Source organism: Scophthalmus maximus, chromosome 7, assembly GCF_022379125.1.
Source record: "Scophthalmus maximus strain ysfricsl-2021 chromosome 7, ASM2237912v1, whole genome shotgun sequence".
Classification (NCBI taxonomy): Eukaryota; Metazoa; Chordata; class Actinopteri; order Pleuronectiformes; family Scophthalmidae; genus Scophthalmus; species Scophthalmus maximus.
In genome coordinates, this window is record NC_061521.1 from 4,041,027 (window position 1) to 4,068,474 (window position 27,448).

Below are 27,448 nucleotides of genomic sequence, written 5' to 3' on the forward strand. Positions count from 1 at the left end.
CCAATTTGTATTAAAATCTCCAAAGAGAAGCACCTCGCTGTTGTGCTTAAACTTCTTAAACAGCACATTGAGGTTTTCGCATAGCGTTGCAGTGCACGCTGAGGGAGGATTATATACCACTAAAATATAAAATTGGATGTTTGGCGACTATATTACATTAATACAATTGTCAAAGTGAATAATGATGAAGAGAGGACATTTTATTTCCAAAAGGGTCAAAAGCCATCTTCGCTGTCACATCGTAACTTTACGTGAAAACACGTTTCTGGAAGTTCCTCAACTCAGAGTAAAATGGAGATATTGACCCTATTTTCTGTAACAACCACCAGACAGTAAGTCTTGTTATGTACAGTATTCGATTACTGGTTTCCGTGATTCTTACAAAAGAAAGTGTTTAATTGAGGCTCCTTGTCGCAATTAGGTTAAAGTTGAAAACAGGAATCAATATTTGTCTGATGAATTCATTTCTTTCTCCTTTTCCTCTTTTCAATAAATGATGCCATGACCCTCAGATTTTTCTGGTGGCCTTCTGGAGGTGTTTAACTTGGTTGGGAACCAACCAGCTAACCGAATATGGTTAAAACTAGATCCACCTTGAACAGCTAAAACAGTAAAATGCTGCTGATGCATCAATTCCCTGGCATTAACAATTTATGTTCCCATGATAATGTATTGGCCGGCAGAGCAGTGAGCTTTTTTATTTTTTTTTGATGTAATCTTTATTTAATCAGGTAAAACTCATGAGATTAAAAATCTCTTTTTCAAGAGAGGTCTGAGAACAATCAACAAAGGACACCAAAGTGAAATACAGTAGTTGGTGGATCTTGTTCTGTAGTTACTGGATTTAACAGAAATGAGTGATGTAAGATGATCTGGTAGTTTTAACAGTAAAGGTTTATATATAAATAACATGATGTGGATATTTCTTCTCGATTCTAGTGAAGTCCAACCAACAATTTAATCACTTTAATTAATGATACTGTAAGTATGTCCAGCTGATAACACTAAAGTAGGTTTATTTTGGTAGGACATTGTATGTAGAACAGTAACATGTAATTGAGTATTTTTTTTCTATCTACTTATTTGACACTTTCACTTCAGTCAAGCATCTGAGTTCCTCTTCCATCACTGAATGTACAGTACAGTATTCGATGGTGCAGGTGCAGCAGCTTGTAGTTACTATGTTTGTCCGCTAGGTGGCACCAGCCTCCACGTGTAGCATCTCCTCTCAGTCTCCGAGATGAAGCTCATCAACTTCATCTGTTAACTGCGAACGAACCAAGCATACGTCCGTCCTTCCCTGTGCCGATGCAGCCTGGACGCACTGCCCCCCCCCGTCCCCCCCCGCCCCCCCGCCACCAGGACCGGGACCGCATGCGGGCCCCTGCTCAGCCGTCCTCGAAGACCACTTCTGGGGAACTTGATGAGAGCCTCGGAGTCCCATCGCGCTGAACTTGGCTGTTGTGAAGAGCCCGGGAGCCTCTCGTGTTTCCTGTGACGCAGGGCAGCCGCGCCGCACCGCGCGCTTCGCAGCGCAGCGACCCGCTTAAGACAAAACAACAACAACAAAAAACGCGCGTCCGTCACTTCGGTCTTCTGAAACCAACCGACCCTGGCGTTTCTTAACGCGCCCTCGCCGACACACTAACCCGAGCACTGTCTGCGGGAGGAGAGGGACCCGGGCGCCAGAAGATTGGACCGAGCTTGAGAAAGCTGCTGCATAGAGGAATTGACTGATTCTCTTGAACGACCATTCAAAAAAGAAGAAGGGGGATTTCTGCTTTTGATGAATTTATTTAGCAGAGCTGGACCCGGTCACCAGTGAGGAATTTGGTGAACATGCTCTGGTGATGTGACGAACAGCTGGAGGCAGAAAACATCTGTCTGACCTGTGACTCGGAGGGAGTGAACACCTGCTGCAGCGGAACATATTTCACGGGTAGGCAAAACAAATAAATCTATGCATTTTCAATTAAAAGCTTTGTGTCAAGGTTTTAAACCGTTCCAAAAAAGAAATGAAGTCTGTTTTTTGGAACGGAACCATGTTGGGGATACAAGCCCTCACTGTGGCATCACCCAGTTTCTCAACTTGCCAATCAGTTAAATCAATCAATCAATCAATCAATCAATCAGCGTCGATCGCTAACGAGGCTGTTGGATTGGATGTCAGGATGCGTGTTTCAGTTGGTGTACTCAGACTCAGCATTCCCTGACTGAAGCGGATTCCGCTGGAACGCAGAGTCGCGCCGATTCGCGTGTGCGCGTGTGTCCTCCAGGAGTGTGTTTTCCAAACTACAGTAAAGGTCAGCCTGCAGTCTCAGGGTGTCGGTGTGTGCTGTGGGTGCTTCGGCGATTTGGTCCGCGTGGATGAAGTAATTGAGGGAGTAGCAATTTGTGCCCGTGCGTGAATCCAAAGCCTACACACGCGTGCATATGTTATCATTAATATTATTATTAGCATTGCTGTCGAATGTGTCCCTTCGGGTTTTTTTTGCTTTGTAGAACAAATGTGGGTGCTGAAAACGTGCGGTTCGATGGCGGATGCGTGTGCGCAGGCACTGACTCGGTGCGCGATCAGTGAGTGTGCGCAGGGTCGAAACGGAATATCCACGTGCACGCGCATGTAGGGACGACAGAGAGTTTGGATGGGGTTGGCTCGCGCAAAGATGCGTTTTCCTGTGTGAGTGATGTTGACTGACATTCCTTTGGAGCCACAATGTTGCAGTACTTGTGACATCGTTCCCGAGCGAAGTTCACACATTTAATTATAGAAAATCGACGTAACATCCGTCAGTCGCGGTTGCGCAGGGCTGTGCTGGGTGGGTCGGAGGTGGGGGGGGGGGGGGGGGGGGGGGGGGGGGGGGGGGGGGGGGGGGTGATGTAGAATAAAAATAAAAGAAATAAGGGACAAGAAGAGGACAAAAAATGTAATGCTCCCTCCTGCGATGTTCAATAAGAGCCATGTGACTATTGACTTTGTGCCAGCAGATCGTCCTCCAGCCAGAGACCCTGAAGAATCATCAGAATGAAAGAAACTCAGCAAGTCAGTCCTTCGATTCTTGTCAACCGCTCATCCGATCCGCTTCAGCCATGGCGGCTGTATTTCTGAGAAACCTGGGAAGTGCAGTGTTGACTGTTAAGTGTTTTGGATAGGATTTTTTCTCAAAACCCCAAACTTAACCGGAATCCCCCATACACGTTAAACTGCATACTTTCACTGGCTGTGATGTCACCGATGACTAATGACTTTGGTGATGTAGATTCATGACTTGGTGGTGCTAGAGGAAAGGTAAGAGAGGGTCAAGTTGTGAGTCGGATTCACTGGATATTTCACTGGATATCCCTTATCCAGTGACTTTGACCTGCTGGTGGTGCTCGAGGAAATCACCATAGTCATTAGAATTCCTCCTCTGGGGACCGTGGCTGTCTGTACAGAACGAGATGGCAATCTATCTGATATCTTTTTGAGACAGTTTGAATCAAAAGCAGCGAATGGCCGACATTGACACCTACAGCCATGCTGCTTTTGTGGCTTAAAATGTGACGATGTGGACTAAAAATGATACAGTATATGTATGGGAGCATTCCCACCTGATACCAATAAATAAGCAAATTAACAGTATTGGTTTGATGAAAATTATTTTGCAATCACATTACATTGCCACTCATTTGATTTGGCACATCAATGTCGACTATGAAGTTAAGACACATGAGCCCACAGCTCTCTTGAAATACCCCAGCACATCAATATATAGTCAACAACAATTCTGTTTTCTGTCACATATTGTACAAAATATGGAATAAATGCAGCACTACTGAACAATATGTAATCATTAACACAGTCTCATTGAACTTTTATTTTACTGTGTTAAGTCCTTTTTTATGAATCTTTTTATAGGTTTTTCCATAATATTCTCTCCTGATTACTGATTTTGTTTGTTTCTCACATACGACTCCTTTTCATTTTCAACACTGGACAATGTGAAGCAAAATCACCGTCAAATTAAGTTATTTAGTTTAATTCATATCTGCCAAATTAGTGGAAGAATAAAACATCTACCTATAAAATCATGCTGCTGCTCTTGTATATTTACAATGATAATTGCTGCAGTTTATGAAAAAGCATAAAGAGATGTAAGAATCCTTATGGTATTTAAGAGCAGCACAAACTGCTATAACATGTGAGTTATACTTGAACTACAGCAGTGGCATGAGGCCGCTTATGATTTGGCTGCTCCCAATTATTTTTACCAGCAGGTGTCACTAGTGAACACCATGTTAAAGGAGGCTTTAGTCGTCACTCTATAAGCCACACAATACACCTTTTTCACAGCAGCCATTTTGACATGAAATAGTAGGTAAACAAAAGGTGTCATAATCACATTAATTAAGGCTCCGCACCTAAATAGAACAAAACCTTCACTGATGCGATTTGTGCCAGCAGTGTGTGTTCGAGGTGAAAGAAATAATCACTGTGTATAGGAGTGCTGTATGAATGTGTTTCTGAATGTGACTGTAAAGCTCTTTGCGTCGTCACAAAAGACAAGAAAAGCACTTTACAAATACAGTCCATTTACCCTATTGATCCAAGACAATGGACTACATGCACTAGGCTTTGCGACGTACTTCCGTTTCAAAATAATGCTGCTCGTCTGTTTCCAATCGTTTTACCGTTTACTCACTACTTTATTCAGTTTTGTCATGAGTGTACGCAGGAAAATTTCCAAAACGGGAATTTTTTAAAAAACAAATGAAGAAGTATGTGTCCCACTTTTTTCGGCGTCAGCATTTAATGCCATACTAACTTTTCATGGGTTTCCGACCCATCTCGACCTGATTGGACAATGGCTGGTAAACCTACGTCGGGATAATTTTCTCTGTCACCTCACACACAGGTTTGCAGCAGACCCTTTGTTACCGATCAGCTAATGAAACAATGCCGTTGTGGAACCGGACCGGAAACAGTTGAGCAGTGCTATGTAGAACCAGGATATAGTTGTGCAAGTAGCCCATTAGTCTGTTCCACCTCCTGCTGTAGAGTTTAAATTGCCATCATGAATGGTTGTGCGTCCTGTAATTGGTGTAGGAATCAAACATGAGGCCAGAAAACACAAACAGTTGCAACAGTTAATTCCACTTCCAGTTGTGTTTTTAAAATTTTTACACAGACTAAAGAAATGAGATACATAGTGTAACTCAATGAGCATAAAGTGAAGGAATCTTTGAACTTTGCACAGAGTCAGGCTAGCCGTTTCCCCTGGCTTCAAGTCTTTATACTTTAGGCACTGTACTGAAGAGGCTGTCATGAGACTGATATCCATCCGTCAATGGGAAAATAATCAGCAAATGAATCCTTTATGAAAATGATCAAGACAGGTTCTGCTCAACTGTTTCTGGTCCGGTTCATCAATGGCGTTGTTTCATTAGCAAATGATGCAATTACCAAAGACCTGAGTGCTGTTTGGAGGTTATATATCCCAACAATTTTTGTGGTTAAAACTATTTTTAAAATGACTTTTTTCCTCTTTAAATAGAAACTGTTATGATTCTGCCCCATGAACTCTTTTGACAGCCCCGTGAACTCTTAAAAAGACTTTTGTTTTTTCCATGTGAACGTTATCATTTAGTTTGCTTTGATTCACATATTCTTTGTGTCTCTGTTTTAGTTAAATCACTTTTGTTATCCCTCGTGTTTTAATCTGAGTTCTGTATTTCCTATTTTATTTTGGAAATAACTTTCATTGTGTCTCTGTTTTTAGTTAAGTTGCCTTTCTTATCCCCTGTGTTTTATCTTGAATCTGTTATTTCCTGTATTATTCTGCTGTCCATTTCCTCGTGTCTCTGCACTTCCTGTTCTCCTGTGTGTTTTTGGTGTCTTTACTTTTCTTGTGTCTCTTGGTTATTATACCTGTGCCGTATTTCCTAGTGTTCTTTGGTTCCCAGTTTTTTTCCTATCCTGGATTTCTTTTTGTTTTGTTTTTCAGTTTCTTTTTTGTTACCTGAAGGACTGAAAGTCTCTTTTTTGAAGTTTTTTTATTTGCATTGTGCATTTGGGTCCTGCTCCTTTGCCACAACCCCGACAGAAATGAACCAAAGACTTTAAATGCGAAGAGACTTGACATGGACCGCAGTCTAAACAGATACACCATCAGTGGTGACTGACCTGCTTTGCTTTTGGAAAGACCAAGAGAGGTTCTTGGCTCCCTCACCAGTCTTTTTCTGGCAAACGACTGTGGTGACATCGATGAAGTTAATGACGTATTTGCTCTGGTGTTGGGCATCACATTTATTGATTATCTCCTCTTGTCCGGATCTCCAACAGGTTTGTGGAAGAATGTGAATCTGGAGCTGCTGAGACCTTAATGCTGTGCTGCTTTTGACATTTTAGAGAGGTATGTCCGACACAGGAACCTGTACAACAACAAAACCTTCTGGTCAGTGTTCCTAGGGTGGGAGTGCCCCAGCTGTGGTCGACCAGGCCTTTTGGGTGAATCCATGGTCTGGCTCATCCTGTCCTCGTCATACAATCTGCACTGCTGCTACGGCCACCTGACTGTTGACTGTGCGATCATATCACTGCTCCCTTTCCCTGCTTCTCGACTTGCGGCAACATGGCGAAGGGTTCGAGGCCCCCCATTATCTCCGGCCCCTGCTTCCTCTCTCTGCTGATGCTCAAGAGTTGCTGGCTGCTAGGCTCCAACTCCCAGAAGCCTGCTGTATTGGTGGACTCCCAGCAGCCCCTGCAAGAGTACGCCCACTCCATCCGGCTGGATGGTGACATCATCCTGGGTGGTTTGTTCCCTGTGCACGCTCGCGGGGAGAGGGGTGTACCCTGTGGCGAACTGAAGAAAGAAAAGGGAATCCATAGGCTGGAGGCCATGCTGTTTGCCATTGACCTCATCAACAAGGACCCAGAACTGCTGCCCAACGTAACGCTTGGGGCACGAATTCTGGACACATGTTCACGTGACACCTACGCTCTGGAGCAGTCGCTCACTTTTGTCCAGGCGCTCATCGAGAGGGATGGCTCTGACGTGCGCTGTGCTAACGGTGACCCGCCCATCTTTGCCAAACCGGATAAGGTGGTGGGCGTCATTGGGGCGTCGGCCAGCTCTGTGTCAATCATGGTGGCCAACATCCTGCGACTGTTCAAGGTAAGAGGACACTGTCAGGTGACTTGTCTGTTGTCTGTTAGTGTGCTTGTTGCTGTAGTGTGGCTCGTTATGATGTGTCAGCATGTGGTTTGTAGCCATTGCCATGATGAGTGATCATCGTCTCTCTGCGAGCCTATGAATTTTAAACTCTTATTGGAGCAGATGAGTGTGAAGGCTCATGTTTCTCAGCAGCTGGAAAATGTTTGAAAAAAATTGGCTGTTGCACGGAAGAAGTGTTTAAGAAAGTCGAACCTGTTCTGAAGGTAGAGACAGTGTTTGGTGGTATGATGGTGTCATTGATGATGGATTGATGGGTTGGGAACCGTCGCCGCAGTTGAAATTTTCTGCTTGCTTGTGTCTCTAAGGCTATTGCTTCAGCAAGCTGAAAAGGAGGAGATTTTAGTTTAATTAACATACCTCGGGGGTATTTTTCCTGCTCTCTAATCTCGCCTCATCGTCATGACAACTTCGTTCCTTCTCCTGTGGTGAACAGCAGCTTTAATCCAGAACAACCAGACAGTTGTGATCTACAGACGACAGATTAACCTTTTTTTTCCCTGAGGCATGTGTTAGTTTACCACTGGTTGTTGTCACAGTTTAGATAAATGTGTTCAGCAGAAAATCTGCAGGTTGACTTTAGCTGTGTGACAAGAGGTGAGGTTCAGTTAGGTTTGAGAAACTTGTGTAAATTCTGAATGTGCTGCTTAGTCAAACAGAAGAAAGTTTAATTCAAATTTTCAGACATTAACCTGCAATTAACAAAATTGGTTTGGACATTTTGGGGAGTTTACCGTTGACATATGATGAACGCAGCAGGAGCTTGTCCGGAGTCAGACACATTCACAACAGCAGGAAAATCTCCCGAACGTTCTGTGGCATCTGGGTAGAGCAGCAAGAGGCAGGACATGGCTTTATTCCGATGTGGAAAGCAGTATTTTTTGTTTACAGTCATCAACACGCGAGAGATTTTCCTGCTGTAGTATCACATGGACTCACTTGGACATTCCCTAGGGGGAAATTTCTCAAATTTTACTTGGGGGATGGCAGGAAAAGTTCTGGAGAATGTCCGCCGCAACATTGGCAGACATGTCATTCTCAACTACAGCCCCTCCGGAGAATTTCAGGACAATATCCGGACTTCAGTGCTGAAAGCATCAATATTGTTTTTTTAGCTGTAGACTGTTCTTTTAAAGGTCCCTTAAAGGGGCGATTCTAAAGCAACACATGTTTTGTAAAAATAAGCGATTATTTTCTCACTGTCCATTAGCTGTCGCTTCAGTGTGTGCGCCGAACACAGATCTGGGTTTTCCGCGCAGCCCAGACTCTGAATTGAAAACAAAGAAGTGGTGCGGACCGCACCAGACAACACTGCGAGAGCAGTTTGTAAACTCGTCGACACCTTAAGAGCCATGCTGGCGGGTGTTATTAAAGCTAGGCTTGATATTTCAAAATTTGTCAATATGGTACTGTGGCTAAGTCTCTGTGGCTGCCGTAAATCGTATTAACACGTGGACATACAAAGCATGATGCTACATCAGAACTGGTTTGGAAACCAGTCGTGGTCAATATGCGACCTACTCAAAAATCTTGAAAACCTACACGACTTGAAAGTTGGAGTGCACAAGTTGGAGGTCTCCTCTTTCAAGCACTTAAACATCTGAAAGAATTTTAAGAATTTTTAACCAACAAGCTTAATAATGGAAAATCATAGCAGACACAAGTTATTACTTAAAGCACAGTACGTCGGTGTCTTTAAACAAGTCAGTCAAGCCCTCCCCCCGCTCCTCCAAAATATGGTTACTTCTGGTTCCCCCCAAAAAACAAAATGGTGCAGATCAAAATACTGAACTCGAGGCTTCAAAACGGCAGTTCACAAATCAATGGGTGACCTCACGGTGACTCGTGGAAACCCCAAATCAAACCTCATGTGTAATTTGGACCTGCATAGCCTGAGTTGAGTCCTGGGTCGGTGCTCTATTAGCAGAGCCATGAAAATGTTCAGTTCACAATAGTGTGACTGAGCTTCCTTTTTTTTATCGGTGAAGACATGAAATCACATATGCTGTAGTGGGACAACCATTACATTGTACAGAGCCTGGGGGTATAATTGTGTGTGAAGGATGAATTTGATACACAGAGTCAGTTTTCAGAGGGACCTTGTCAGAAGCAGGTGAAGTGCAGTTGGGGGAAGGGGCACGGAGGTTACAGTGGTTACATCTTCTTCAGTCTCTTTATTTCTCTGTCCGTTTTATATATTTGATTATATCACATCAAAAGCTCAGAATTACATTTTTTGACTAATTTTTTTAATTTGCTGATGAGTTATGATAATCTCCACAGCATTAATTCCATCAGTCCAACAAGAGTCATACTCACCTTTCACTGCTCTTTCAAACACGACATATAATTGAAATAGGGCTGTGCAATATAATGAGGGGCTCATGCCTGAGAGAGGGGCTACTGCTGCATAGTTATGGTTTGGGTATGTAAAGTCTGATATGTACCAGAAAACTCTACATTTCAAATAATGCAGCAGAGCGATCCCCACAACAGATTACGCAAGAGGCTCACATATGTCCTATGTCAAAGAATCCTACAGACGGAAGGAGAAAACAGCTGCTGTTACAACTAAACTTCTGTAAAGACATGGGCTGTCACTTTTTCAACAAAAGAAAATCAATTGAATGAATTTGACATAACAAGCAATTCATGGTTTTTACCGAAACCATTTTATCAGCTGTACTTAATGTGAAAATAGACAACTTTTTGGCTTAAACTTGTTTATAGATGTTAAAACCGACTGCGCAGGTTAATCGTGATAGAAAAACGACACCACACGTGCTCATATTGGTCCCCTATAAGCCCCACTTTCACCAAGATTTACGCCGAACTGCGTCACCCGTCGCTAGGCAAAACAAGGAAGAGAATAGCTTTCTCTTGGTATCCATCCCCAGTTGATGGAAATGGCAGACAGGAACTGCCTAATTGACAAAAAACCAACAACAACAACAACTCCGGGACTCGAGAGGCTTCAATAGCGGCTTCCTCTTTAGAAAAAGTCAACTCACAGACAACAGAAGACAATTTCAAAAAAAAATTTAGCAAAAAATTTAGCAAAAACGTTCAACCGACATGCAAGCTGGACGGTCCGACTTAATTTCTTCATTATACTTACCTGTTGAAGAGAACATCTGTTCAGACGGCACGTGATTGTCCGCTCAGGACAGCATTTTGCTTTGATCGTGTGCTCCATTTTCGTAGCAAAACAACATAACATTACAGATAGGTCAAGAGGACACGCAATGGGTCAGGCCGATAGTGTGCGTCCTCTGCTGGATCACGAGGCAAACTGCTAAAGACTGATCTGATGCACTTCTAGATATATTATATTTTGAATTTGAACAGGTCATTACAGGTTGAATATGAACTTTCCCCCCACGTTCGAATGAATGTTGAAATTTCGAATAGAAAAACGTGGCTGCCCTAACATGGACCCAATTTACACTGTCTAGAAAAGGTAATTATTATGTGGATATGAAATTACCTCTGTCTATAGAAATGTTTTTTTGCGGTCAGCACCAAGTACAACCAATCTGTATAAAGTGAAGAAATATAAATTATGTTTTGTCTTTTTCTCTCTTTGACTTGAGGCAGACCTGAACATCAGCCCCCCCCCCCCCCCCCCCCCCCCCACCCAAAAAACGTAAAGAAAGTGTGAAACCGTCACTTAGTTGCTGAGGAAACATTGCCAGTCTTCAGCTGCAACACGGATGACACGATCAGCCGGATGTTGCCTCATCATCTTCGATGTGTGCACAGCGTACAGACAATGTATCTGGAGGCGGCGCGGCGCTGCGCACAGCGGCAACCAAATTCCACTGCCCTAAATTAGTGATGAGCTGTATGATTCATGTGCATGTGTTAGAGCCTGGCCAGCCTAATGAGGACAGAACGGCCCACAACATCACTTAGCTAAAATTAGCCGGAGATGCCTTTCGGGGGGTGGAGGTAAGCAGATTGGGCTGATGCAGAGGTTTCCTCACCCCTGCTCCTCACCACCAGTGTCAAAACCTTCAGCTGCAGTCAGGACTCTGGCAGACAACAGGGTCTGACTGCAGTTAGTTTTGAGTTCGTAACACGGTCTCAGTTAGGTTGAAAGAACACAGACAGCTCACCGAGTGAACGAACCAAACTAGTTAAAGCCAAGACTCTTGTTTTTGTGAACTGGGCACTTCATCAAATTAGAATATTGTGGACGCAGACCTGCAAACTCAACTGGGATGATAAGGATAACCCATCAGTAAAGCAGAGTTCTGCTTCCTGCTCTGGTTGAAAGTTTTCAAGCCAGTTTAATGGCAGATGTGTGGTAAGAAATGGGCCTCTTTGCATCTGAAACCATAGCGATGTCACCCAGTCGTGGATATGGAACGCACACATCACTGCAGCATGATGAGATGTGAAAAAAGTGGGCATCAGCAAAGACAAGACTTTCAGGGGGTTTTACGTTATGCTTTAAGTAACATTTAACAATAAACAATAAAAAACAAATTTTAAGGTACAGATTGTCCTTATCTCATCCCTACTCTTCAGAGTAAAAGCCCGTCTGTTTTCCTGATCCATGATCACTATCACTATCTGCCCCGTCTTGATTCAGAGTTGCCTCCCTAATAAAACACACTTCTGCCTCTTCCGAAGATTCACTGAGGGTGTCAGAGGTGAGCCCCCCATCTGAAACTGTGATATGCTCTCGGTGCATTTGCATATTTGCACATCCATTTCACTCAGTATCACACAGTTGGAGCCCAGCCTGCTCTTCAGCAGGACACATTTTCCCATCTCTGCTTGGGAGAGGGCGGAACCGCTGAGGCTCTCTTCATGAGCTCGCTGCAGCCTCGGACAAAAAAGCGAATAAATATATGAATAAAAGAGGTGAGAAGGTAACAGAAGGAAGAATGAAAACACATTGTTCCATACAATCCGTCGGAGGCAGGGGGAGAGCTGAGCCTGAAGCAGCACGACAGCCTCAATCCATAGAAGAGGAAAAAGGTCCCTTCTGTAGGTGTGACTGTGCAAAAAGCTGAGCAGAGGCATGTTCGAGCTATGGTTCCCATTCTACCATTTTCAATCACAACATACAAAAAGAATACATGGTGGTGGATTTTTCTTTTTCAGTTGGTCTTTGGATATATTTGTCATTAGAATTTCTTTTTATTTTAATTAAGTTTTGGGCATTTGTGGTCCTTTTTTATAGCATTTTGGTCAGGACATGAAATCCCTTGATTTTTCACCCATAATTTTTGATAATTGGCAAATTGATGATTGGATTAAGATGTTGAAACTTAGAGACAAATATATATATAAAAAGTGGTGAAAAAGATAAATAAATCAATTGATGCTTTCTTTTTGTCCTGCTGATTTATTGTGCAGGAGATGGAGACAAGAAGGAAAATAAAAATGAAAGGCTTGTATCGGGGTTTCAAATTCCTCACTTTATTTTGTTCTAGGACCAAAGTTTCCTTCACCGGCTGTCACACATTTGCTCTTTGTCATCAACAATAGTCAATCAGAGGATCTATGTGATAAATAGGACAAGGATTAAGAACTGCAGTGTGAGTGTGAGAGGCTTCAAATGTCTCTGTGGCTCACTTAACTTTCAGGCAACAGAGCCTTGCACAGTCTGCAGACGTGTGAACGCTGAGATTAGTTTTCACCCTTTGTGAAAGTGTTACCTGCCAATATCACACCACTCGGTGCTAACTCCTGACGCAACACGCCAGCAGATGGTCCATATGTGGGAGCAAATGCATCCTCTCTGGGAAAAGAGTTCGAAACAAAACCCGCCAGGATTTGACATCTAGAGACCATGAATATTTGGACAAACATTGCTGACAAGTGCTAGATATACCTCTTAATGTACACATTTGGAAATGGTACTGCAGTTTGCAGATTTGTCAGTTTGTAAGCGTAAAGACCAGGTGTATCTTCATGAGTATTAAAAAATCTTCAGATCCTGCAGTGCTTCTTTTGATGTTTAATCCCGGAGCTGACTATGAGAAGCGCTTAACAGCTGTTTGCATGCAGTGGCTTTTTAAGTCCGGTGAAATTCAACCACTCGTAGAAACATAGAAAATGCTCTTATGTGCATCTGTGTGCTTTAGACCTGATCTCAAAGGAGTTCAGACTTGACTCCAATGAATTGAGATGTAAATTTGACTTGTCTGATTTGTGTGATGACCCAAGACTTTCATGCTGACCGGTCTCGGATTTCTTGAGAATCATCTCAGTGACGAGAGACTTGTTGAAGATTTACCTCAAATTATCTAAAACAAGCGACTAAGTACTCGACTTGGACTTGGCTTCAGAATATGTGCTGCCTATGAATATATAATAATCTAATGCAACTTTTTAGTTGACGAGACTTTCTCAATATACTTGAGACTTGCCTCAAATTAGTTTTTGACTGAATTTGACTAGTTTTTAAATGACTTGAAACTTGTCCCTCATGACTTGAGACATGACGTGGCTCAAACTTGTCTCAAATGCCATGAGACTTGACTGAGACCTGACTCAAATGACCTGAATCTTGAACTGGACTCGCCTCTAATGATTAAGGACTTTTCTCCAGTGACTTGAGACCTGGCTCAGATAATGTCTGAGTTGATATGAAACAAATGACTGTTAGAAAATGCTCCCCTTTGCTTCATCAGTACTTGCATTGGCTTTTATCAGTAGTTGTTGAGACATCTCTCACTGGACAGATATCCCCACCTTAGTCTAAACATAGTCTGGTAACCTGCTAACCTGGTAACCCGGGGCTAGCGTTGTCACTGCAGGTCTGCATTCAGTCTCCCAGAGCCAATCACAGACAGATCATCAGATCTGTTTGTCTCATTGACCTCCACATCTCCATCTGAGCAGCACCGCATCCAATCAGCAGTTTAATACCATATTAATGTGTGAATGAGAGTGAAACCGCTGCACCTTCAATAAGAATTTATGCAAGCTGGAGGCGTCCGCCAGCGGATCTGTCTCGATTACCTGATTACTCTGTTGTTGGGTAACAAATGTAATTTCTCTCTGAGAGTTAAAGAAAAGATGGAGGAGGGGGTGGATAATGGAATTTAATCGAGGGGAATTTGCTCACTGTAGCGACAATTCATTAGCGCGGCTGATAATAACGACCTCGTTAAGCTGTCTGAAGCCATCCTCCTCGTTGCTTTATTGTCAATATTAATAAAGCTTTTTGTGTCTTGTGGCTCATTTTGACAGCCTACATTTGTAATCACCCAGCTTTCAATTACCTATTGTCTTATTGAAAAGTTTCAGACTATAACCAACAGATGTGTGAGAATGCGTGCAGTGCAAAACCCTAAAATAATTCTTAAAAAATGTGAATGTTTTTGCTCACCGTCCTTTCTCTAAATGACCTGAGCCTCCACCCAGAACTGTCTGAAAACTTCAATTCAGTTTTATTTTGCATAGCGCCAAATCACAACATACATTATCTCAAGGATCTTTCCAAACACTAATACTGACACGAACCGCTGTGCCTTGCTTTAAAGCCACACAGAGGCAGTTACTGCTTCAGAATTAGCCTGAGCATGAGGGAGAACAGTTTTATTTTTCACTCTCTATTTGGAATATTCGTTTTATAAACAGCCCTTTTATTTGCTCCCCGATGTCTTGTGAACTTTCAATAATAACGATGTTTTAATTATTTATAAATGATAGACCTCTTTTTTTTACAAGCGCTGCTACTGTTTCTCTAGTGTGGATGCAGACCAATTGAAGCTGGGGGGTGGGGGGCTGGAGGTTTCAGACCTCTGTCCCTCAGGTCTTTTCATTCCCTCTCATCCAGAGAGCAGCACCAGTCACTTGCTCGTGCCCCTGCCCTCAGCAGCTTGTTTTTGGGTGTTGCAATGTTTTTCCACAGATGAAGGTTGCTCGGTCCAGCCGGCTGCAGCGAATCAAAGTGTCAGTGACGGACAAGAGCCTTGCAGGTGCCCACATACACAACAGGATTACTTCTGACCCCTCCTCTTCCTCCTCACTGTTATTTTGGATTTGGAGAACCCCTCCACTGTGAGTAAGAGCAGCCACGAGCCAAAGTGGTTGAACCTTTGACCTTTGACCTGCTGCGTCACATTCAACCTAAAGGGGTTTTGTTACTGCTCTGAGGTGGTTTAACCCTGTTTGACAGAAGAGCACGCCCTCGCAGACTTTGACGCAATAGGTTTGAAAGATGCTATGGAGCCCCCCGGCTGATTGGTTATTGATTGAAATTTACTTTTTGTCTCACCGGTTTTAATCACAATTTACTAAAAGCTTTTCTTTTTTCTATTCTGAGTTTACGTTGGGTTTAGAACAAGTCAAAACAATCCAAATTGAATAGAATATATTTTTGATATATTATGAAATTATTTCTTTTATCCCACACACAAAGCAGAGGGAGTTGCAGATTCAGGTGATCATTACTGAGCAATCCCTTCCCATCGTCATTTTATACAGTATCATAGAAGCAGAGATTATTTCCATTTTGAAAGTGTAACGGGTGGAGATTAAACCCAATAGCAGTACACCACTGGGAGAGAGTTGGACCTTTATTACACAAGACCAGCAGGTTGGCGAAACAGGACAAAGGCAGCTTGTAGAAAAAAACAAGCGGAAGAGCAGGCACCCAGGAGCAGTACAGACGACAGGGGTGTAACAAAGCTTGGAGTCTTTGAGATGAGGGAACCCACCGGCGTAATGGCTGGAAACTTGACTAAAAGTGGAATCACATATGGATTCTTTGGATCTTCATTGGTCCATCAAACACATTCGAAAACCTCAGAAAAGACACAGTATGAAATTATATATGAAAAAAAACTCAAACAAAACGGCTGAATGTAATATGAATACAACAGTGTGACCCCATCACTCAAACTAAGATGCTGACTGAAATAGGATTCCATGGACTTTTTAAAGCCACAATTTGTAAGTCAAATGAACCTAGCAAGTTTACATGATGATTCTAATTAACAATTATCATTATTGATTTTGAAGTTGTGGTACAGAGGCCAAATGGCATTGTCTAAGGATGCCTAGCAAACACTCAACAATGCATCAGTGTTCTGCAGTCCAATTTTGGGGCATCATGTCCAACACAGAGTCACCAATGTATGCACTACTGTGCGCTGTACTCATGACGTCATTAATGATCTCTCTTGAAGACATCATCTAACACACTCTTACAAGCCAGTACATGAATTCAAACAGGAACATTGCTCTCTGCACAGTCCCTGACGTGAAATTAAAAGACGCCTTCCGAAAGGAAACTTAAAAATGACCTTTGGACATCTTTTGTGCTGCATAATGCCGAACTGTGACTTCTCTTTATCCTCCCATTCCACTTCTCCTCGTCTTCCTCCTAGTCCTCCAATTTCACAGGAGCCTATCTCAATGGACCTAACTCCTCTTCCTCCCCTGCAGGAGCAGATTTGTTTCTTATCCTTGTGAATGTCAGTGCTACTTGCAGCTCATTCATCACCACCAACCGATCCATCTCCCACCGTCTCCCTATTGACAGATCTGCTGTGTGTGTATGTTTAACACCTGTGGAGATGTTCCTACATTGGATTGTGTCAGTCCCCGAGTTTCTGTGCTGCACGATAAAGTGATAGTGACAAAGCTGCATTTGTGTTATCGTTTGATTTGTTGAAGGACAGTCCCAAGGTGTTTCTGATCCAGTTCTTTCTCCATCACCCTCATGTCATCTAGTTTACAGCCGTGGCTATGGGATTTGCTCCTCCAGTTTAGTCCCGACTGTAAATACCTCAACAAAGAGAGAGAGATTCATGAAATTCTAGCGCCACCAAGAACTTTACATTTCTGCCTTTCAGTGATATAGTGAAGTTATTGGATGAATGTTGTCACCTTAACCGCGGGGTTATGGGTGACTGGGAAAACAAATTTTAAGTTTTATTTTTTAATTTAAATTAACGTTTAAAAACAAAAATAAGAAACAAAAACATTATTAAAAGACTAAACATTTCCCTTTATTTACAAAAGTGACACATTATCATGTGTGAAGTCTCTGGACTAACCACAACAGGCATATCACGTATAAGGGTTCCAAAGCAACTTGGTGAAAAAAGCGGATACTAACAACTAAATTAATTAATCGTTATTGAACAACAGGCATCGATGTATAAGTACTTTAAAAGAATCAGAAATGAGTCGCCAGAAAACCTGACTGCCTTTGCTTCATCATCAGAGCCGCCCCCCGTCACTAAATCTAACACACCCATTATCAATTTGCTTACATTATACCAATGTCAGCCTTTAAGCTTCTTTGGTTTTCAATCCTAAAAATAGCCAACACACAATAGTGGTCCAGTGATAATTTGCACTTTAATATTCAAAGTGATACAGTGGAATCTAGCTGTCGTTACATTTTCTAAGCTAATGGTTAGCTGCCTAACATTAGCTGAGCATACCTTGACTGAACCGAAGGCCTGTTTGACGGCTATCTAGCCGGTGAATGTTTATGATAAGAAATCAGTCATGCATGTTCTTTTTTTGTGGCATTGCCTTTATCTTTAACTTTATAACTGTCTGACTGACTATGGCTGTATCGTGCCCTCAGTTACATTGGGCATGGGGGCCCTAAGGAGCCCTGGGCCGGCCCTGCTCATCATTATCACAGGCGTCTCCACCACCATTTCATCATGGTAATAGAAGGAAAAAGCAATCGGCCTTGTGGATACAGTGGAGATGACAGCTGAGGCCATCGCCCCAAAAAATAATCCAAGTTGTGGCCCCTTTCGAGTGGGACCCGAACTTTTGCGTTGGGTTTGGATTTGATGGCCCGTCTGTTTTGGCTGGACATAAGGGGGGTGTGCAAGCCATCCTTAGAAGCACTTTTCAAAATGCAATCTACGTGCACTTCCACAGACTGAATCTAGTCCTTGCAGTTATGGAACGGACATCAGCTGATGCGTCCACGTTTGTCAACTCTGTGTGGTGGTCAACGGCATGGCACGCTCGTTTCCTGGACGCAAAAAGAAAAATGTACCCTGATCGCAGGCCGCTGAAATTGGAGCAAGGTTTGTGATGCAAGGTGGAGTTCCGGATCCACAGAGATGAGTGAAGTGTTCACACTCTATGACGTAATCCTTGAAGCACTGTGGGAGAGGGAGGACAGTCTCAAATTGACATTTGCATTAGTTCCGCAGATGTGAAAAATTCATAGTTCTTTTTTTGGTGTTTAAAGAACTGTTCAACAAATCAACCTTTGCAACTAAAGGCCCACAGTCCAACAGTGTATCAGTGACAGAGTGACAGTGAGTGGACTTAATTGAAAATCTTAAATAAATACAGCTCAAACTGTGAATTCCTGAAGATATTGGAAACAACGACTAAGATGGGGGGAAATTGCTATAGACATTTGGGATATATCTCTTTGCCCTCTCACTCACGAAAACTCACAAGTCGGTTCGAGGAAAGGAGAGTTACTGCCTCACTGGGAGAATCCCCCAGAGTTAGGAGTGACGATGACTTGCGAGCGATATTAAATCAACTGATTGACTGCCAGCTTAATGAACTCTGTGCCAGGTTCCACAATGACGCATGTGGCCCGATGAAATCAGCAGCCACTCTACAGGCAACCTCTTGTGACTGCTTGACCAACATGACAAGAAGTCTGAATGATGCAGGGAAGCTTTTCCACATCAGCGTGACAGAGTCTGAGCTTTCGCTCGTTCTCCAGCGCGCCGCAATAAAGAGAGCAAGACGAGAGCGTTTCAAAAGTCTTAATGATGTGATGGACAACAAGGAAGTCTTCCCCCTCATTGCTTCATGAAAATCCCTCTACCCATGACATCGCGTGAAGTTGAGCGTGTGTTCTTCATCTTTAAAAGAATAAAAACTGGCAGGAGGAGCTATTTGCTCACCATATTATTTTCACACGATTTGAGCCATGCATATACCTGAATGTTCCGCTTGTTATTATACAAACCTCACGGCAAAATAATACGCATTTAAATGTTTTAGAATAAAACGGTGTCATAATATAGCTACAGCATCCATGAAGGACAGCATGCAATATTAGTTTCTGTAATTAAAAGGCCAAATTACCATTGCCCACCCAAAATTAAAATCCTGGCGCCATGCCTGTTGTCACCTCAGGATGAATTTCAATAGCTATGGTGACCCCTTTACATTTTAATTCGGGGTCAAGATTTACATTTGTCCACTGCTTTGGTTTATGACCAATAAAAAACATTCCCATCATCAAAGTTGGCTTTTGAGCTAACTAGCAAATGTTGGACTGCTGAAAAAGAGCAAACTAAGATGCTAAACATGGTTGATATTACACATGCGTAACAGTCTCTGAGTTTACCAACTAACACAAAAGGCAAGAACAGCAACAGCAATCTGAATAGATTTGTGTAAGTGTGGAGCATCAGAGACATAACTACTTTAACTGCAGCTTTTCAAGACTAAAATAGCTGAATATGCAGCCTCAGCACTTCCAGTGGAATGGGGCTAAATGAGTACCAGAGGTTTTGGATACAGATATGTTCTTAACCATACTAGTGGCGTGTAACTAAGGATATTGATGTCTGTCACTTCTCTTTGGTTTGAAATGATTCCTGGCTTCGAGTCACACTTTTTAGTTGAGCACGACTCTGTATTTGACCTGAAGAATCTGCTGAGGGTGTTTCTGCAAAACCCCTGTCGGTGCAAAATTCAGACAAGGAAAATAAACATCTTGAAAGAAGGGATTACGGAGAAAGGGTGAATGTTACGTCACCCTGCATTAATCTCTTCCAAGGTTTTGGTCACATTTCATAGTTGGCACAGGTGTTGTATTTCTATCATGGCAGTTTGTCGGTGAGAGGCCTTGCTCAGAGGCTCCTGGGCAGCAGTGTTTGTGGCGGTTTCGTGGGTTGTCGTGTGTCGTTTTTTTTTTCAGGTCAGCCCGAGGCTTTGTCCTCATCCCGCCCATCCTCCCTGACATGTTGTGAAATGCATCGGTGATGTGCGGCACGTTGACTCACAGAGCGAAGCGACGCTGACAAGTGCAGATGGCAACTTGACATTTATTGGGCTACGGAGGAATTTTTTGCCTGAATGAGTCGGTCGGTGGAGGAGCTGTCGTCTCGGGAGGCTCCCTCATAAGCGGAGGAGCCATCTTCTTCTGCTGTCTCTGTGCACACTTCATTCTTCGTTTGTGTTTCCTCCGCACTCCCACTCATCTCTCCCCGTCGTCTGCTCGGTCGTCACGTCTGAGCGCAGGCTGCCGTGGGAGAGGCCTTTCACTCTGTGATCGGTGCCGCCAGTTGTTGCTGCCTGACAAAGCAGGACCTGGATTAGTCAGGGTTGATTATTTCTGTTTAATCGTTATGTCTTTAAAACGTCAGAAAATAGTGCTGATCCTAGTTCTTAGAGTTTGAGGTGACACCTTCAGATATATTTTGTGAATTCTAAAACGCCGTTCACGGTGAAATGGAACAGGATGAAGCAGAAAATCCTCACATTGCAGAATGTTTGATGTCTTTGACTGGTAAATTACTTAACTCCCCGTCAACTCATTTCTGTACTACTATAAAAGCACAGAAGTATCAGCCAAATATACCTAAGCTATAGGGAAAGTATATGTGCTCATTGCACAGATTTCTTATTCACCCACCCCTAATAAAAACAAGCATAATGATGTTTGAGCTTTAGAGTTTCTCCTGACGGGGGGTGTTCGTAAAAAAGTCACAGGGTCATTGAAATCTGAACGAGCAGCAAGGACCTCAGGACATTTCTTAGGACAAGAAGATGATATTTTGCATCCTTCTAAAATTGACCAGCTTGCTTTTCACAAAGCAATTTCGCGGCATTGATAATCTAATTCAGGCAGAGGTTTCTGACTGAACAGACGGTGACTATCAAGTGTTCAAAAGTTGTTTGAAATCATGTCGTCAACTGCTTGAATTGATTTTTCATTTAGGATGCTTCAGGATTTCCTCAACGTTGTCAGGACCAGATCTGACTTTCCAGATTTATCTTAGATAAAGCATTTTGTATACTTAATTTTCAAGGGTAATCTGGACTTTGTTGGGGGAGATTATTTAACTGATTTCAGAGCTATAGCTGTTATTTGAATTTTAATACTCGATTTAATAGGGTTATTCCACATTTTTAATCGTTTTATTTTATTATTCCTTTTTAATTTCCAGGTTTATTCCTACATTTTTACTGTCATAATTGCTCATCTTTCACCTTATTTCGTGGTCATCAGGCTTCTTTCTGACCATTTTTCAAAGGTTTGTTCTGGACATTTCAGGGCTGTTCATGACTCTTTCAGTGATCAGTGTAGAGGGGACCGAGTGCTCTGTCAGGGTTACCTCCAGTGTTGCATGTTTACCTTGGATTCTTCCTCTGTGAGTCTGAGATTCAAATTTGTGAACGTGAATGCGAAAGTCAGCATCCTGTTGTCTGACAGTGAAATCACCCCAGGATCTGTGACTTTAATATACATGAGGCATCCTGTGACGACAAAAAACATTTGTGCGTCACTCCAGAACAAAACAGGCAGACAGACATTGGATTTTTTGTCACCGGGTTTGACTGCGGCATGTTTTATGTCATGTCTCACCTGCAGTTTGAATATTTGGAATTTTGGTTTGTAGATTAGTCCCATCTTTTACAGAATCTGTGTCTGTTTTCAGGCCAACGACTTAAAATCTGATCTGGATTTCTTCAAACCACGTCACTGTGCTACATGTGCGCCCTGGACTGGGCCGGTGCACACACGCAGCCTGACGTTTCCCGCTGCCGGCTGCAGATGGTCCCAGGATGCCGGGTCAAACTGAAAACGTGCCGTGTCGTTTCTCTCTGAGCCTCGGGAAGATGATGTCACAGCATGTCGTTGCCAATGTTGTTCTTCCACATCATCATCAACGGCTCCTCAGATCGTTGTCTTTGCGTCTCTCCGCAGCAGCGAGCGTTGCCATGACGTTTTGGGGTTAAGCTGTGGGTGGGCGGTGCTCCTTGCATGCCGCAGGAAATAATGCTTGCTGGCAGGCGTCTGCAGACACTCAGTCGGTGTTCAGCTCGCTGCTTGTGAAGCGGCCCACCGCTGCCTTCTGCAAAAATCAAAGTCAGACTGGGAGATAACAGGTCTGCAAATTTTTTTTATTCAAACCATAAATCTGCAGAGTTGTAAATACTCTATAACACCTGACAATAACTCAGTAATAATATACAGAACAACTCAGCCCGTAAACCCTTCAGGAGGCAATAAAACAGCTGAATGATTTGTTGCTCAACAGGGGAAAAAAAAATCTGTAATAATTTTGAAACCTGATTAATCCTTGGAAGTCTTTTTTTTTCAAATGCCAACAGTTCTGCAGGTTCCAGCTCCTCAGCTGTGGGGATTTAGAGTCCTTTTTAGACATTTCTTTAGGAGAAAACCACCAATGATTTGATATGTTCTCAGGCAAATTGCAAATGGTAATTTTCAGCCTTTTCTGACATCTTACACACTAATGGGTAATTGATTCATAATTTTAAAAAAAATATTAATGACCTAGGTTGATTTCTCAGTTTTTAGTTTGACAAAACATTTGGCAGGATTAGATTTTAATTTTTCTTTATTTGGCCTCCCCATTGCTCAGACCTGTAGGCTAAAATGTGTCCAACCCAGACACTTTTAAAGTTAACTTTTATAACTCTGCAAGTGAATATATATTCTGTTGAGCTCCGAGTCGTAGTGTCTAAGTATTTCTTTTGTGCAGAAAACTGCACCCATCAATTTGAATGACTGGGACTATGACTGTGTCCCAGTGAAGTAAGGCATGGCCGAGCGGTGCGTCTTCCTCATGGTCCCCGACCACACCAAACTCTGTTCAGAATTTTCTTGCTGAATACCAGAGATAATATTTTTTAATGTCTTTTGAACACATTCACAGTTCTGGATTACTCTTCAACTGGCTGATTCAAGCGGCTTGAGCTTCTGTTTAACACTCACACACTTTCTCATGGCAGATGGTGCCCACCTGGTTACATATAGCGCAAGAACAGGCATTTGTTTTTTTTTCTTTCTCTATCACAAGTCAGTGTCTGTTGTTTCAAGGTAAAAGAGTTCCATAATTTTGCTTTAACTTCTCAGGCAAGGTTTGGATCTAGAGACAGTGAAAATGTTTCAGTAAATTTTATTTATAACTGTCACAGTATAAATTTGTCCCCACTCTTAGAATATAAAGAGAAATGTTTAAGTGGGTCTTAATTATGTGTTTGAGAATAACTAATTATTCAGTGTATTGTCTGTGAGTTTTCTTCTTTTAGCTCAGGAGCCGATCAAATGTTTGATTTGTGCAGTGACGAGGACATTTTTTGCGAAATGTCTCACTGATTACGACTAACTGCTGATAACACGTCATATCTGTTCGCTGTCCCATCATCCTCTGCTGCTCTCCCTCAGCGCTGATGCTCACTGGCCCTGACAGCCTCCCACTGCTGATTGCACTACTAACCCTGACTCCCCTTCTTCCCCCATCCCCCCCTCCCCCTCTTTGGGGCAATTCTCCCGCCTGACTGCAGGTCAGCTGAAAACCTGCTGCCTGTCATCACACTGTCACTGTCACACAGAGAAACTGAACGTACCAACTGCTCACATTCGCATCGGGACAGTGTAACTTATTTCTTAGAATCCAATTAGTAGAATAAAATGAGAGCAAATGTTCATTCAGCAGTAAATCTGTTCATCAATATACGTTGATCATAGTTTAAAGGAGTCAGTTTTTCCCTTTCCTTTAATGTGTTATAAGTAGTGGGATTGTGACGTCACAACGCATTGCATTGTAGTGGATTAGGACACGGAAGTGCCGTAGAGAACGGAGTTGCGTTGTAGCGACTGGTGTGTAGTGGATAGTGCTTGTTTGATTTACGATCACTACTATAAAAAAAAACGGGGAATAGTGAACACTTGCTGTGTTGTTTACTGCCACAATTGGCTATTTCAACTTCTGAACCTCTTTTTTTGTGTCACAGAATATTGATTTGTGCAATGCTGAGGTAAATCTGTGCAAAACAGGGAAATAACCTTTATGTGCTCTAAAATTGAGATAAAAAATAAGTATACAGGTATATAAACGGGTAAGTAAAGTGACGCTGTAACCTCCAAGTCGTCCAGATCAATTAAGTTAATTTCTTTAATCCTCTCTAGGTAGTGCTACTTTGCTTTCTTATTAAGTTTCTCCCAGTAGGGGATCTTGCACTTAATCTTTTCGCGGTCCATGCGTTTTTTTTTCTCTTTTGATTTGTGGTTTGCTTTTCTCCGTCAGCTCTCAGCTCTGACAGCTGCTCAGTTTCTTACACTGGTCGTCGTCGTCGCCGTAGTCTTTTGTTGCTGTTTTGCGTGTCCTAAAGTATGGTGACCACTACCCAGAATGCAACGCGTCATGACGTATACTCCTGAAACCTATAGTTTTTTTGAGTATGTAGAAGGTCTGCAAAATTTAAAAGCGCAAGTCTGCGGCAAAGGGAACCCCTCTCCCCGACAGAAAACACTGAATCTCCTGAAACGCCTCGTCAGTCGTTTGGCCGATACTTCTGTACAGCTGGGCGTACACTGTGCGATTTTAGAAATGCTGTTTTTTAACTCCAGCTCACACTGTCCGAGTAAATCGTCTGCGATGGGAAGCCAAAGTTCAGGGTTTATGTGCTCACACTGCACGGTCCGACCGTCAGCCACGACTTGATGTGATGCCCGTAGGCTCCTGCAGAAGGCTCTTCCGAAGCAGAGAAGTTTGTGTTTACCATAGAAGAAGAATGCCGACAAGACAAAAGAGGTGCTAATCTGTGTGCCGAAATGCTAGGGATACGCTCCAGCACGCTGACTATTTATTATATTTTGTATACCATTTATTTTGTTATACTCTAAGCCAAATTGACCATGTATGCCACTTCAGAAAAAAAGGCACAGAGTTTGAGGATAACTGCTTGCCTTAACTGTGCGAGCTGGCTGAAGTTGGCCGACCAAAATTTCTGACATGTCGCTCCCCCCTGTACACTGCACGGCGAACGAAGAAGCTGAAAATCGTCCGACTCCAAAAAGAGTCGTACAGCTCTGTACGCAAAAACGGTATATAAATCTCACAGTGTATGCCCAGCTGATGACATCTCCATATTACAGCTCGTCTGGCACGCCCCCGGCAAGGCGGTTTGAGCGAGAGAATTTACTACATGCGCTGGAAGCGGTTGACCAATCACAACAGAGTGGGCCAGCTGGCCAATCAGTGGGGGGCGTTAGAGAGACAGGAGCTAAAACCAAGTGTTTTAGACAGAGGCTGGAAAGAGGAGCTGCAGGAATGGACAGTCTGAGGATGAGGTTGACTGAACATGTAAACTTTTTCAAATAACAACCCAAATTGAAATGATGACCCTGAATATGAGCATAAAGGACTTGTGGCGGAAAATAGATGAGAAGCTGGATATCCACCTCACGTCTGTGTGTGAATGTAAGTGCAGTAAGTGCCTAGATTAGCATAAAGACTGAAAGCGGCCTTGTTACCTCAAAATGGAAAAAAAGTTAATACTCCCAGCTTGACTATGATGTTACAATTTATGTCTGGCTGTCTATGTCAGATTCTTGCTTGTAGCCGAAAGTTAAACCTGTAGTGACAGATTCTCTGGCAACATAGGTGTATCTTCAAAATTGTGTTGACATGGTGAACCTTTCAGCAAACATTTACATGCATACAGCGATGCATTATGGGTCATCATGGAGTGGGTCCTCCTGATGTGTCTAAGTTTCCCTTTCCGTTAGATCTGTTTTTAGCATCGACGCCTGTGGGAAATATGTGGCTCAATAAGCTGCTAATTGTTCTGTTGTCCAGCTGCTCTCCAACGGTCTGTGTGTTGTTTGCTGCTGAGCAGGTAGTAGACAGGCTACTGGCTTTTTACAATTATATTTGATACATTTTTATTCTAAAATATTGCTTATAGCTTGCACTGTTGCAGTATTGATTTTATTTTCCTTACTGCACAAGCTGGTAAAGCCATTGATGGCGCTAGGATAACCGGCATACATACATAGCGGTGTACTGCTGTTAATCCAAAGTTTGCTTTCTCAGAACTGTATACTTTATGCTGAATCCTGCTGAGGTGGCCGGTATTTCTCCCAGTGCAGCTGAGAGATTGTGAACGATAATACAACACAAAATTCTACGGCTGAGACCTTTCATGTTGTGTAGAGAAAATTTCTATCAAATGAAACTGTGGCAGGACAAAATATAGTGCATATCAGTAGTGAACCGTGGGGGCTGGCACTCTGGGCCTTCAACTTCGCAAAGTCGGAATGTTTTTTGGGGTATTTTAAAAAAAAATGTGTTCAGCTCTAACATGCTGCACAACAAGCTCTGACACACAGCTCCAACACACACACTTTCATCACACCACAAGGTAAAAAGCTCTGACACAGCGCACAACAGCACTGACACACACACAGGCACAAAAACACCCATTGCCTCAAACTCCACTAAAATCCCAAAATTGTAAAACATGACACGGCGTTACGGTGTGAGTACACACGCGTTAGATAGCACTTCTAAATGATTCACCAGATGCTTTAGCTTCTGAATGTCATAACTACGGTGGCCCTCACGCTTCGTACTCACAGACCCGTCTGGATGTCAGTGGCCTGTTTATTTTTACCGCCCACTACGATAGCAAAATCTAATTGGTGGATTTACCCGTCACTTACTAAAGTAACACACAAGCTCTGGACTAACCAATGAGTGAGCGAGCTGTAACCTCTTCTCTGCCTACAGACAACAACAAAAACTAAATCTGATTGGATGACTCTATTTTCAAGGTTTAAGGTCACTTATACTGTCATTTTTTAAAGCAAACCTAATTTAAAATCAGCCAAAAATCTGGCTTAAAAGAGATAATTATAATAAATTGAAATATGTTAAATATGACATATAAATTGCTGATATGTTGGGCCTTCTCTGAAGTCTTAGAAGTCCCTAAGGGTTCTCCCCTGGTGCATATAGGCTATAGTGCGGGGTGTGCATCGCTCCTCCGATGCTTTTTTCCCTTTTTTCTGTGACGCAGTATAGCTTGACTCTTGACTCTGCGGTGGGTCTGACTCGATGGCAGAACCACAGTATTGCGTTATCGGTGGCAGCCCCAGCAGCTACTTTGCAACTTGTTTCTTAAAACAACACCAGAAACAAGTCACACCTAAGGTCCTCCACCTGAAGCTCTGATCTGATTTAGGGCCTTTCTACCTGTAGCAGTTAATGGCGAAGACA

General features: G+C 42.8%; 1 protein-coding gene across 1 annotated transcript in view; it reads left to right on the forward strand.

Moving 5' to 3' along the window:
• The first annotated feature begins 1,360 nt into the window (after nucleotides 1-1,360).
• Nucleotides 1,361-27,448, forward strand: part of LOC118315856 (metabotropic glutamate receptor 8) — a 120,564-nt gene continuing 94,476 nt past the window's right edge. The window contains exons 1-2 of the mRNA XM_035643487.2: nucleotides 1,361-1,939; nucleotides 6,323-7,154. Coding sequence (XP_035499380.1) covers nucleotides 6,612-7,154 — 543 coding nt within the window. The 5' untranslated portion in view covers nucleotides 1,361-1,939; nucleotides 6,323-6,611. The remainder of the gene's footprint in view (nucleotides 1,940-6,322; nucleotides 7,155-27,448) is intronic.